The following is a 13,208-nucleotide window of genomic DNA, read 5'->3' as shown; positions in this document are numbered from 1 at the left end:
TAACAGAGCAGGTTAACGAGACAGATTTCGCTGACTCACTGGCGTCCAGCAGCTTCTTGACGATGTGGAAGTTGGAGTGCGAGACGCTGTAGTGCAGCGCCGTGTTCCCGTTCCCGTCCGCCATGTTGACCACGTGGCGCAGCACGGCCGGGGACACGGCGCCGAACGCCGCCAGGTAGTCCTCCACCATGGCCGGCACTGCCGTCTTCTGGCTGGACACGCGGAACCAGTCGTGCTGCACCGTGTTGAGGCAGGCCCTCTGTGGACGCGACACAGGAAGCACAGCTACACTCAGAGGCCCTTTTTAACATCGGTGACGCTCGCTAGAACCTGGTGGTCTTCTCGCTCATCCATCCTAGAACCAAGCAGTGTCTATCCTAGAACCCAGCAGAATATCTATCTTAGAACCCAGCAGTGTCTATCCTAGAACCCAGCAGAGATTCTGTCTATCCTAGAACCCAGCAGAACGTCTATCTTAGAACCCAGCAGTGTCTATCCTAGAACCCAGCAGAGATTCTGTCTATCCTAGAACCCAGCAGAACGTCTATCTTAGAACCCAGCAGTGTCTATCCTAGAACCCAGCAGTGTCTATCCTAGAACTCAGCAGTGTCTATCCTAGAACCCAGCAGAACGTCTATCCCAGAACCCAGCAGTGTCTATCCTAGAACCCAGCAGAATGTCCATCCTAGAACCCAGCAGTGTCTATCCTAGAACCCAGCAGAACGTCTTTCCTAGAACCCAGCAGAACGTCTATCCTAGAGCAGAGAGTATATCCTAGCACACAGTGTCACGAGGAGACCAGGCCAAAGAGAAGCTAACGCTAATGCTAACCCCTGGCTGCCTCTGCTGTGTGATGAGGAGACCAGGACGGAGAGAAGCTAACGCTAATGCTAACCCCTGCCCTGCCTCTGCTGTGTGATGAGGAGACCGGGACAGAGCAGCTAATGCTAATGCTAACCCCTGTCCTGCCCTGCTGTGTGATGAAGCCGCTCTGTGGAGAGGAATGTTGGGACCAGCAGCATTTTCAATATCAATGTGCAGTAATATCCTCCTAGCACTACATTTCTGACCACTGGGCCAATTCAACTTTACTGTAGATGAAGAACCAGAGGATTCTCTGACCGTGTCTTTACTGGCGAGGGCCTTGGGGTCGTTCAGGCTGGGTTTCAGCAGGTTACACGCTGCCACCATCTTCTCACTCAGCTCATACCTGCCGTGGAGGGAGAGATAGAAATATGGACACTGATGACTTATTATCTGAAACGTGACAGAGAATTGACTTTACATTCATGCAGTATATTATCTGTATCATGCTGTATTACAATGCATTTCTCGTCTTTAAACAAATTAGATTTGAACCCCTCCCATTTTAACGTTTTAGTATCCTTCCACTGACCTCTCCCTCACTTCCTCCTTCACTGACCCTTCTTCCTCCTCTCTCCTTCCTACTTCCTCTGCTCCCTTGCTCAGATTTCCTTCCACGTTGCCGAACACCTCCTCTCCTCCATACACCTTCTCCTCCTCCTCCTCCTCCTCCTCCTCCTCCTCCTCCTCCTCCTCCTCCTCTCCGTCCTCGGACCCAGAAGAGCTGCTGTCCTCTGAACTGGAGTCGTCACTGGATGTCGTCTCATACCTGCGGCGGCCAGCAGATGGCGACAAACACACAGCAAATGACCTCTCACAGAAGCTCACATGAACTCCCTGTATTTGGATGAAACCTGTGGGTTACCAGGGTCATAATCCCATGCAAACCCTCTCTCAAGACTCAGAGACCATCTTAGAGCCACGCCGTGAGGAAATGTAGGTTAGACTTCAGCCCAGGACTGTGTTGATGCTAGGATGGACCCTCACCCTCCGTTCACGCCCACAAACTGCAGATTCTTTTTGGTCCCGTTGGAACCCTGGCGGCCATCTTTCTTCTTCATGATGGATTTCAGGGTGTTCGGACCGCATGGCTGCCCTGAAGGACGCAACAGAGACGAGAACACTGAACAACCCTGGCAAATTCATTAACACATCCAGTCAACAATATATGCATGTAATCTAGTATGGTGCTAAATTGACCGATCCTGGCTTGACGCATTCTAAAGAACACTGAATGCTCTGTTTGAATAAGTTCAACAAGGTATCTAACACCATCCAACACCAACGCCATCTTGGAAGTATGGGAGGACATAAAACAGTAAGTGTTTTCAAACCAACTCTTCCCAAAGCAATTCCTCTGTATCTGTGGCATGGGAACTAACCAGAACTATCCCAAACATTTTAAGTACAGGCCTGGCAAAGCCAAGTACCGTCCCACAGCCCTCTGAGCCCAGACAGCCAACAGAAGTGCCAAGACTTGCCCCAACGAAGGGGCCTCTTTCTGTGCTGCAGGGGAGAAGTGTGTGTGTGTGTGTGTGTGCGTGAGTGAGGGCGCGTGTGTGTGTCTGTGTGTGAGTGCACGCGTGTGTGTGTGTGTGTGTGTGTGTGTGTGCAAGCGTGTGTGTGTGTGTGTATTCTGTATGGTAGAGGAGCCGTTCCCCGTGCTTCCTGTATTTTGACAGGTGTGAGCAGGACTGGAGGCCTGAGGAGGGAGATCTCTGCTGTACAAACACAGACCCACACAGACCACACAGACCCAGACCCACACAGACCCACCCAGACCCACACAGACCCACACACACAGACCCACACAGACCCACCCAGACCACCCAGACCCACCCACACCCACACAGACCCACACAGACCCACACACACACACACAGACCACCCAGACCACACAGACCCCCACCCAGACCCACACAGACCCACCCAGACCACACAGACCCCCACCCAGACCCACCCAGACCCACACAGACCCACACAGACCCACCCAGACCACACAGACCCACCCAGACCCACACAGACCCACCCAGACTCACACAGACCCACACAGACCCACACAGACCCACACAGACCACACAGACCCACACAGACCCACACAGACCACACAGACCCACCCAGACCCACCCAGACCCACACAGACTCACCCAGACCCACACAGACCCACACAGACCCACACAGACCACACAGACCCACACAGACCCACACGCCGCGCTGAGCCAGGATTCTACACAGGAAGTGCTGTTGTTGCCAACCGCCACATGGTGTCTACAGTACTAGAAATATCCCATCCCAGAGCACGCCATCGCCGTACCACATCAGAACCACAATCACCTTTATCACCGTACCACATCAGAACCACAATCACCTTCATCACCGTACCACATCAGAACCACAATCACCTTCATCACCGTACCACATCAGAACCACAATCACCTTCATCACTGTACCACATCAGAACCACAATCACCTTCATCACCGTACCACATCAGAACCACAATCACCTTTATCACCGTACCACATCAGAACCACAATCATCTTTATCACCGTACCACATCAGAACTACAATCACCTTCATCACCGTACCACATCAGAACTACAATCATCTTTATCACCGTACCACATCAGAACTACAATCACCTTTATCACCGTACCACATCAGAACCACAATCACCTTTATCACCGTACCACATCAGAACCACAATCACCTTCATCACCGTACCACATCAGAACCACAATCACCTTCATCACCGTACCACATCAGAACCACAATCACCTTGATCACCGTACCACATCAGAACCACAATCACCTTGATCACCGTACCACATCAGAACCACAATCACCTTGATCACCGTACCACATCAGAACCACAATCACCTTGATCACCGTACCACATCAGAACCACAATCACCTTGATCACCGTACCACATCAGAACCACAATCACCTTGATCACCGTACCACATCAGAACCACAATCACCTTCATCACCGTACCACATCAGAACCACAATCACCTTTACTGACCAACTCCAGCCACCTAGCGCATGGGTCTGTCTGCAAGAAAGACTGATGAGAGATGAGTGTTTGTGAGAGGAGGCTGGTTCAGCCCGGTGATACCAGAGAGAGACGTTACCATGCAAGGCGGACGACATCTGCAGGTCCATGCGGCTCTTCTGCTCGGTGGCGCTGGGCTGTGGCTGGGTAGGGGCTCCAGGGGCCCCAGGGGCTCCAGCGTCGCCGGGCTGCAGCTGCAGCTGCAGCTGGGTAGGGGCCGCGGGGTCGCTGGGCTGTGGCTGGGTAGGGGGTCCAGGGTCGCGTGGCTGGGTAGGGGGTCCAGGGTCATCGGCCGGTGCCGCTGTCTCCGTCTGGCTGACCCCCGTCCCCACTGCCTGGGCGATGACCCCCTGGAGATGACCTCCATCTAGACCAGCAAGGAGGGAGAGGTTCAGACCGGGGGGGTAGTAGAGGGTTTACAGACCTCACTCACCTCTCTGTCCATGGACCCACCGCACCCACAGTCACCCACACAGTCACCCACACAGTCACCCACACAGTCACCCACACAGTCACCCACACAGTCACCCACACAGTCACCCACACAGTCACCCACACAGTCACCAACACAGTCACCCACACAGTCACCCACACAGTCACCCACACAGTCACCCACACAGTCACCCACACCGTCACCCACACCGTCACCCACACAGTCACCCACACAGTCAAAAACAGTCAAAAACAGTCAAAAACACAGTCACAGACACCCATTGACACAAACACAGTCACAGACAGACAAACAGTCACCAACACAGTCACAAACACACTCAACATTGCAGAACGGTAGGTCAAACAATAATTCAAAGACATTTTTCCCTGCTGGTCTGCCCAGCTTGTTTGTGCTATGTTCACGTATCCTCTCAGATCTGAGGGCTCTGGGATAAGACCTTGAATGGAATGTTCTAGCTGAAACGTGTTTGTTCATGCGCAGTAGAAATGGAATGCTTTTTGCCTTTACACACAAAGATCAAAATATGATAAAAATGACAACTTCTACTGTGAACATCTAAGCACATCTGAGATATTAGTTGTAGTAGATATAGTAGTAGAAAACAAGTACACTGTAAACATGTTGTCTCCACCCATGATGATGTAAACAGTAAACATGTCTTCCAGTAGAAGGGCCCCTGAGCTCCTAACTCCAGTAGAAGGGCTCCTAACTCTAGTAGAAGGGCCCCTGAGCTCCTAACTCCAGTAGAAGGGCTCCTAACTCTAGTAGAAGGGCCCCTGAGCTCCTAACTCCAGTAGAAGGGCCCCTGAGCTCCTAACTCCAGTAGAAGGGCCCCTGAGCTCCTAACTCCAGTAGAAGGGCCCCTGAGCTCCTAACTCCAGTAGAAGGGCTCCTAACTCTAGTAGAAGGGCCCCTGAGCTCCTAACTCCAGTAGAAGGGCCCCTGAGCTCCTAACTCCAGTAGAAGGGCCCCTGAGCTCCTAACTCCAGTAGAAGGGCCCCTGAGCTCCTAACTCCAGTAGAAGGGTCCCTGAGCTCCTAACTCCAGTAGACTGGGTCTTGGGTCTGGCATACAGCTCTTGACCTAACGAATGCAGCAACACCGAACGTCCTGCTCTCACGCACATGCACACAGAGCCACGACATGCATTCATGGGCAGAGGTCTGCGCTCTTCAAGCTCCAGTTCTAGTTGAAATATGGGCCTTGATAACTCAAGTCTTAGCAAGCTGTACTGATTCAGAGCTTTTCTAGAACAATACCAAAACTAGCCTGTTTACACACACAGACTCTCAGAGAACATTCATGAACATCTGACCTGTTTGGATCTCTGATCTGCATCCAGAAATAGTTTCTAAAGGCTGCCTGTCTGGAGGCATTTAAGTCTTGGCAGAAGTTGGCACCCTAACTTATCAGTCCGAGAACGCTGGTATTTTGATGTTCATGTTAGAATTCCTTTTTCTTGCAGACTGTTGTGAACTGCAGCTCAATCCTTATATAGAGCTTAGAGATATATCTTTGTATTTCAGCTTATAGACTTGAATGCTTTTTGTACTTGAGCATATAGTTTATATATGATGGGTTGGAAAATGAGCCTTTTTGTATGTATGCAGTATATGATTGTCTGTTGTATCATACTGTATGCATGTTTCTTGTGTTGGACCCCCTTGGAAACTAGATGGTTCATGTCAATGGGCTATCCACTAATATACATTTACTGTTAAAGACTTTATTGTATATATTTTGTATTTGAGCTTATATACTTTTATGTTTTGTATTTGAGCTTACAGACTTGTATATGTTTTGTATTTAAGCTTATAGACTTGTTTACAGTACGTTTTGTATTTGAGCGTATAGACTTGTATACAGTATGTTTTCTATTTGAGTGTATAGACTTGTATACAGTGTTTTGTATTTGTATATGCTTTGTATTTGAGCTTATAGACGTGTTGTATATGCTTTGTATTTGAGCTTATAGACGTGTTGTATGTGTTTTGTATTTGAGCTTATAGACGTGTTGTATGTGTTTTGTATTTGAGTTTATAGACTGGTTGTATGTGTTTTGTATTTGAGTTTATAGACTGGTTGTATGTGTTTTGTATTTGAGCTTATAGACTTGTATACAGTATGTTTTGTATTTGTATATGTTTTGTATTTGAGCTTATAGACTGGTTGTATATGCTTTGTATTTGAGCTTATAGACTGGTTGTATGTGTTTTGTATTTGAGTTTATAGACTGGTTGTACAGTATATGTTTTGTATTTGAGCTTATAGACTGGTTGTATGTTTTGTATTTGAGCTTATAGATGTGTTGTATGTGTTTTGTATTTGAGCTTATAGACTGGTTGTACAGTATATGTTTTGTAATTGAGCTTATAGACTGGTTGTATGTTTAGTATTTGAGCTTATAGACTGGTTGTATATGTTTTGCATTTGAGCTTATAGACTTGTATACAGTATGTTTTGTATTTGTATATGCTTTGTATTTGAACTTATAGACTGGTTGTATATGTTTGTATTTGAGCTTATAGACTGGTTGTATATGTTTTGTATTTGAGCTTATAGACTGGTTGTATATTCTTTGTATTTGAGCTTATAGACTTGTATACAGTATGTTTTGTATTTGGATATGTTTTGTATTTGAGCTTATAGACTGGTTGTATCTGCTTTGTATTTGAACTTATAGACTGGTTGTATATGTTTTGTATTTGAGCTTATAGACTGGTTGTATATGTTTTGTATTTGAGCTTATAGACTGGTTGTACAGTATGTGTTTTGTATTTGAGCTTATAGACATGTATGTTTTGTATTTGAGCTTATAGACTGGTTGTATGTGTTTAGTATTTGAGCTTATAGACGTGTTGTGTGTGTTTAGTATTTGAGCTTATAGACGTGTTGTGTGTGTTTAGTATTTGAGCTTATAGACGTGTTGTGTGTGTTTAGTATTTGAGCTTATAGACGTGTTGTGTGTTTAGTATTTGAGCTTATAGACGTGTTGTGTGTGTTTAGTATATCCTGCCAGCCTGAGTCCTCAGTCCTCACGGTGGACAGCATGCTGCTGCACAACGGAGCCGACATTCCAACAGTAAACAGTAATTCAGCCCAAACATCGTCTAAGAGAGACATAATAAACACTGTAACTGAACTACTGTATGATCACCGTGGCAACATGGGCTGGTGAGGTCTCACCACCACCTGCAGGACACCCTCAGAACACAACACTCATCTGCTTTAGTTCACCCTTCCACAATATAAGGCTAGGTCGCCATGTTTGATCAAGCATGCACACACACTAACACACACACACACACACACACCACACACACACACACACACACACACACGAGGAGCCAGAGCTCTTCCAAAAATGAGCGCCAGTGTTCTAGAAACAACAACCCCCCCCCCCCCCCCCTCCCAGTGTTACATAACAGAAGGAGCTATGAATCAGCAGAGCAGAGACATGCTAGCAAGTTAGCAGAGGGGCGGGGGGGCGGGGGGGGGGGGGGCACTAAAACAACAAGTGGCTATTTAGTCCATGCTGCTGGTTCCCAAAAGAAATGAGCTCATTGTTGGTTCTGGTCCAAAGCCCCCTCCACATTTCTCAGCGTCAGAGATAACTCTGGCCTGTCGGATCAGGCGTCCGTTTACACATGCAGACACTGTGAACCCCCGACCCGACACATCTCTCCCCTCCCATGGGGGGCCGAGTGGACCTGGGGGGCCACGGATTAAAAATAGACATGAGGATGTCAGGCCTTCAGTTGGAGTTTGAGTTGTGTTTCCCTAGTTGTGTTTCCCTAGTTGTGTTTCCCTAGTTGTGTTTCCCTAGTTGTGTTTCCCTAGTTGTGTTTCCCTAGTGGTAGCAGTAGTTGTGTTTCCCTAGTTGTGTTTCCCTAGTTGTGTTTCCCTAGTGGTAGCAGTAGTTGTGTTTCCCTAGTTGTGTTTCCCTAGTGGTAGCAGTAGTTGTGTTTCCCTAGTTGTGTTTCCCTAGTGGTAGCAGTAGTTGTGTTTCCCTAGTTGTGTTTCCCTAGTGGTAGCAGTAGTTGTGTTTCCCTAGTTGTGTTTCCCTAGTTGTGTTTCCCTAGTGGTAGCAGTAGTTGTGTTTCCCTAGTGGAAGCAGTAGTTGTGTTTCCCTAGTGTTTGCAGTAGTTGTGTTTCCCTAGTTGTGTTTCCCTAGTGGAAGCAGTAGTTGTGTTTCCCTAGTGGAAGCAGTAGTTGTGTTTCCCTAGTGGTAGCAGTAGTTGTGTTTCCCTAGTGGAAGCAGTAGTTGTGTTTCCCTAGTGGAAGCAGTAGTTGTGTTTCCCTAGTGGTAGCAGTAGTTGTGTTTCCCTAGTGGAAGCAGTAGTTGTGTTTCCCTAGTGGTAGCAGTAGTTGTGTTTCCCTAGTTGTGTTTCCCTAGTGGAAGCAGTAGTTGTGTTTCCCTAGTGGTAGCAGTAGTTGTGTTTCCCTAGTTGTGTTTCCCTAGTGTTAGCAGTAGTTGTGTTTCCCTAGTTGTGTTTCCCTAGTGGAAGCAGTAGTTGTGTTTCCCTAGTGGTAGCAGTAGTTGTGTTTCCCTAGTGGAAGCAGTAGTTGTGTTTCCCTAGTGGAAGCAGTAGTTGTGTTTCCCTAGTGGAAGCAGTAGTTGTGTTTCCCTAGTTGTGTTTCCCTAGTGGAAGCAGTATTTGTGTTTCCCTAGTGGAAGCAGTAGTTGTGTTTCCCTAGTTGTGTTTCCCTAGTTGTGTTTCCCTAGTGGTAGCAGTAGTTGTGTTTCCCTAGTGGTAGCACTGGGTTCTGCAGCTGGACAGTGATCTGCTGCTGAGTGTCTTCAGATGGACACCCTGAGGGTCAGTCTCTATTAAACTGGGGGGGGATTGGGATGCAGTGGTTAAGTGAGGACTGTATGAGTGTGTGTATTAAGCGTTAATGACATCCTGTCCTGAATGCTACACAGATAATAGCAATGTCACATCAGGCTTTATCAGATGACTGCAATGTTCCACTAATACCCTCCAGGTCTGTAACACCAGCCCATTCTAGACCTGCAGCAATAAGTCCCTGAATGAAAGGGCTGAGGGAAGATGAAGGCACTCTTATGTTAATAGTCTGGTGGCCTGTAAGGGACCAAACAAACAAACTGAGATCAACAAATGAGCCAGTGAGCCATTCCTCCAGATCTGAACCTTCTGTTCAGGGTCCCCGGGCTAGTCTGATTACTGACAGCTATGTTGGTTAAGCTATTGACAACATTATTCATACTGTATGCCAGCTGTGTGTGTGTGTGTGTGTGTGTGTGTGTGAAAAGTTGTCTACTCTCAGAATTAGTTGTAAATGTGCAGGTCTCCAAGCCTTGTATCCCTAGATTACCCAGCTGGTATTGAAACATATTGGGGAGCTGGATGAGTTACTGGATGAGTTACTGGATGAGTTACTGGATGAGTTACTGGTGGACTGAAGGCGTTTCTGAACGGCCATTCAGTGAGGAATCCTTATGCTACCAGGCGCTCTGTGTTGAGTCTGACCTCCGTGTTGAGTCTGACCTCTGTGTTGAGTCTGACCTCCGTGTTGAGTCTGACCTCTGTGTTGAGGCTGACCTCTGTGTTGAGGCTGACCTCTGTGTTGAGGCTGACCTCTGTGTTGAGTCTGACCTCTGTGTGCAGTGCTGGCGTCCGGCTGCAGCCTCAGGATGTCCACTCCGCCGCGCAGCTCCTCGGTGCTGCCGTGCTTCATGGCGGAGTTGATGGAGGAGAGGGTGTTGACCAGCTGGCTGCTGATGGCTCCTATCTGGGCGTGCGGGTGTCCGAAGGCGTCCGCCAGCTCCGTGTAGTTCTCCGCCAGCAGCATCTGCTGCTCCTGCAAGAGCTTCTGCACTCTCTCAATGTAGTGGTCCAGCCCGCCGCCGGCCGGCGCCTGGGGCAGAAGAGGCCCGGTCTCCTGACACCCGTCACTCCTGGGTTTGGCAGGTTCCGCTGGGTGAGAGGGGCCGCAGGCGATGGTCCTGGTTTTTAATCCGACCAGGAAGTTCTGGTGGATGCTGACCGGGCCTACTCCGCACTCTTTGGTTTTGGCGGTGGATGGCTGGACCAGGGCGGACTCTACCGTGGTTCCCACGGAAACGGAGCGTGTCTTGGGCGCGTTCTGGAGGTCTTTGACCAGCCCCTCCCCCACGGCGACAGTCCTGGTCTCGGTCGGTGCTGTGCTGGTGTGCTTCTCGCTAGTGCTCAACACCGTGTTGGTGAAGGAGTCTGCGAGGACTGCGCATGGCGTGTTGGTGGACTTGCTCACAGCCTCTGTCTCTGTGTTGGTGTGTTGAGAGGTCGTTTCAGGGCTGACCATGACGCCTAAGTCCACTCTGCTCGCCGGATCTGTTCCAGTCCCCCGAGACACCAGCTCCTTGACCGGCCCGACGGTCACGTCAACAGAACACTCCCCGCAGCCGATCGACCGAGACTCCTTGGTCAGCTCCGCCTTGGCTTTTCGGAATGCCAAGCTGTCCACGGACTCCTCGGTGTTCACCCCGACCTCGCCGGTGCTCAGCTCCGCCCCCACGCCCCGGTGACAGGTCTCCACCCGCCCGCCCACGCCCTGCTCTCTGAGCTCCGCCCTCTCGCGCACCTCCCAGCGGTCCATGGGCAGCTCCGGGCCGGCGGCGGCGCTGCAGACGTCGGGCCGGCAGGTCAGTCCGACGGCGTGGGTCTGCGGGCGGGGCGTGGAGCTGCTGGCGTGGACCAGCTCCAGGTGGTTCCCCGTCCCCTGGCTGTGCGTCTGGGGCCGCGCCTCCACGCCGGTGCTGAAGGTGTCGGGCCGCGCCCAGCAGGCCTTGTCGGCCTTCTTCCTGCTGTTCCCGCTGGCCGCCGCATGCAGCTCCAGCTTCAGCTTCCCCATCTCCACCTGGTGGGCGGCGTCCTTCAGCTGCACCTCCAGACGAAACACCTCCTCCCTCAGCGCCTCGATGGTCTGCTGTGCAAGCTCCGCCTCCAACTCCGCCTCGCTGCTCACGCCCAGCATGGTCTCCGTCACGCCCACCCCGGTGCTCTGCGTCTCCCGCCGCTCGGTGGCCACGCCCACATCCCGGGAGCGCCGGTCCGGCGGTGGCGGCCTTTGGGGTGGGACCGTGACATCGTTCATATTTTCGTCGGCGCCCACGCCGATGGACCGCCGGTGCGCCTGGTTCTGGATCTGCCCGCCCTCGGGCGCGCCGTGGTCCTGGGTCTTCTGCTCCAGAGCCTGGACCTTGGCAGCCAGGAGCCTGAACTCCTCCAGCCGCTGGGTGCTCTGCTCCGGGGCCTCGGCCTCCACGATGCGCAGCTCCGTGTCCTTCTGGACCGGGCCCGGGGGCCCCAGGTGGTCGGCGCTGCCCACGCTGTAGGAGCGCTTGCGGAAGCCGGCGGCCGCGGCCGGGCCTTGGTTCTGGTTCTTGGCCTGGGCGGTCAGCTGTCTCTTCTCCTCCTGCAGCACCGAGATCTTGACCTGCAGGATGGGGATGGACTTCACCTGCTCCTCCAGCTCCTTCAGCCTGCGGAGCCCCACCACCATCTGCTCCCGGATGTGCTGCAGGTGCAGCGGGCTGACGTTGGTCACCGGCGTGGTCACCCCCGAGCTCATGGGGCTGTGGCGGATGGAGCTCCCCAGGGAGGGGGTGTAGTAGGGGTTGTACTCCCCGTTGAATAGCTGACCGTTGGGCAGCAGAGCGTGGGGGCCGGGGGAGACCTGGCTGGGGCCCAGCGAGCCAGAGAAGGAGGACAGGGAGCTGCTGGAGCCCAGGCCCCCGAAGCTGGCCAGCCTGCGCCGGGGGGGCGGGGCCTCGCTGGGGGGCTGCATCAGCAGGCGCTCCTGCTCCAGGCGCCGCCGCGTCTCCATGAGGGTCTTCTCCACCTGCGGGTTGCGGAGAGGGGCGACCCGGGGGGAGGCGGGGGGCAGCAGCGGCTTGGGCTCCGAGGCGCTCAGGTACGTGGTGGGCGGGGCCTCATAGGCCGGGGCGGGCCTGCCCAGGGAGAGGGTCCGGTGAGGGGGTGGCGTGGGGGTGAGGGGCGGGGCGAGGTGCTTGATCTCGTCGCTGGCGGAGGAGGACAGGGAGTCTGTGGACGTCCATTCGGCCGGGGGTCCGCAGGGGGCCGCCAGCGTCCGCGCCACGGAGGGCCTCCTCTGGATGTTCAGCTTCTTGAGGGTGTTGCCGCGCTCGATGTCGTCCACATACTTGAGGAAGTCCAGGTCTAGCTGGTAGCCGTAGGGCGTCTCCAGGTAGTACGGCGCCACCGAGTCCTTCTCATCATCGGCGCCCACACACGTCTCCCCTCTCTCTGTGGGACAGACACGGAGAACAGCATTAGGACACTCAGAACCACATTAGGACATTCAGAACCACATCAGGACATTCAGAACCACATTAGGACATTCAGAACCACATGAGGACATTCAGAACCACATCAGGACAATCAGAACCACATCAGGACATTCAGAACCACATCAGGACATTCAGAACCACATTAGGACATTCAGAACCACATTAGGACATTCAGAACAGCATTAGGACATTCAGAACCACATTAGGACACTCAGAACCACATTAGGACACTCAGAACCACATGAGGACATTCAGAACCACATCAGGACATTCAGAACCACATTAGGACATTCAGAACCACATCAGGACATTCAGAACCACATTAGGACATTCAGAACCACATTAGGACATTCAGAACCACATCAGGACATTCAGAACCACATCAGGACATTCAGAACCACACCAAGACATTAAAAACTACATTCAGTGTGTGGTATTATTATTTTCTTAGTTACTCAGAATGGAGTTTGTTGTGATATTGAGATTTTTAAAAAGGTTTGAAAGAAAGGACTGGGGTTC

The 13,208-nt window shown here is 51.5% G+C and overlaps 1 protein-coding gene across 5 annotated transcripts in view; it reads right to left on the bottom strand.

Annotated features, from left to right (window-relative positions):
* Positions 1-12,339, bottom strand: part of kank1a (KN motif and ankyrin repeat domains 1a) — a 17,055-nt gene extending 4,716 nt beyond the window's left edge. The window contains exons 1-7 of one of the 5 annotated variants that reach the window (XM_084457264.1): positions 9,976-12,339; positions 4,204-4,285; positions 3,998-4,080; positions 1,852-1,960; positions 1,397-1,633; positions 1,123-1,210; positions 40-259 (exon numbers count right to left, since the gene is read on the bottom strand). In XM_084457264.1, coding sequence (XP_084313390.1) covers positions 40-259; positions 1,123-1,210; positions 1,397-1,633; positions 1,852-1,960; positions 3,998-4,080; positions 4,204-4,285; positions 9,976-12,205 — 3,049 coding nt within the window. In that variant the 5' untranslated portion in view covers positions 12,206-12,339. Of the gene's footprint in view, positions 1-39; positions 260-1,122; positions 1,211-1,396; positions 1,634-1,851; positions 1,961-3,997; positions 4,286-9,975 lie in introns of all 5 variants that reach the window. The other 4 variants (XM_084457265.1, XM_084457261.1, XM_084457263.1 and 1 more) reach the window with 4 other exon arrangements.
* Positions 12,340-13,208: the final 869 nt, after the last annotated feature.

The sequence above is a fragment of the Borostomias antarcticus genome, assembly GCF_949987555.1.
Source record: "Borostomias antarcticus genome assembly, chromosome: 23".
Lineage (NCBI taxonomy): Eukaryota > Metazoa > Chordata > Actinopteri > Stomiiformes > Stomiidae > Borostomias > Borostomias antarcticus.
Note: the sequence above shows the minus strand (reverse complement) of the source record. Positions and strands in the feature narration are given on the sequence as shown.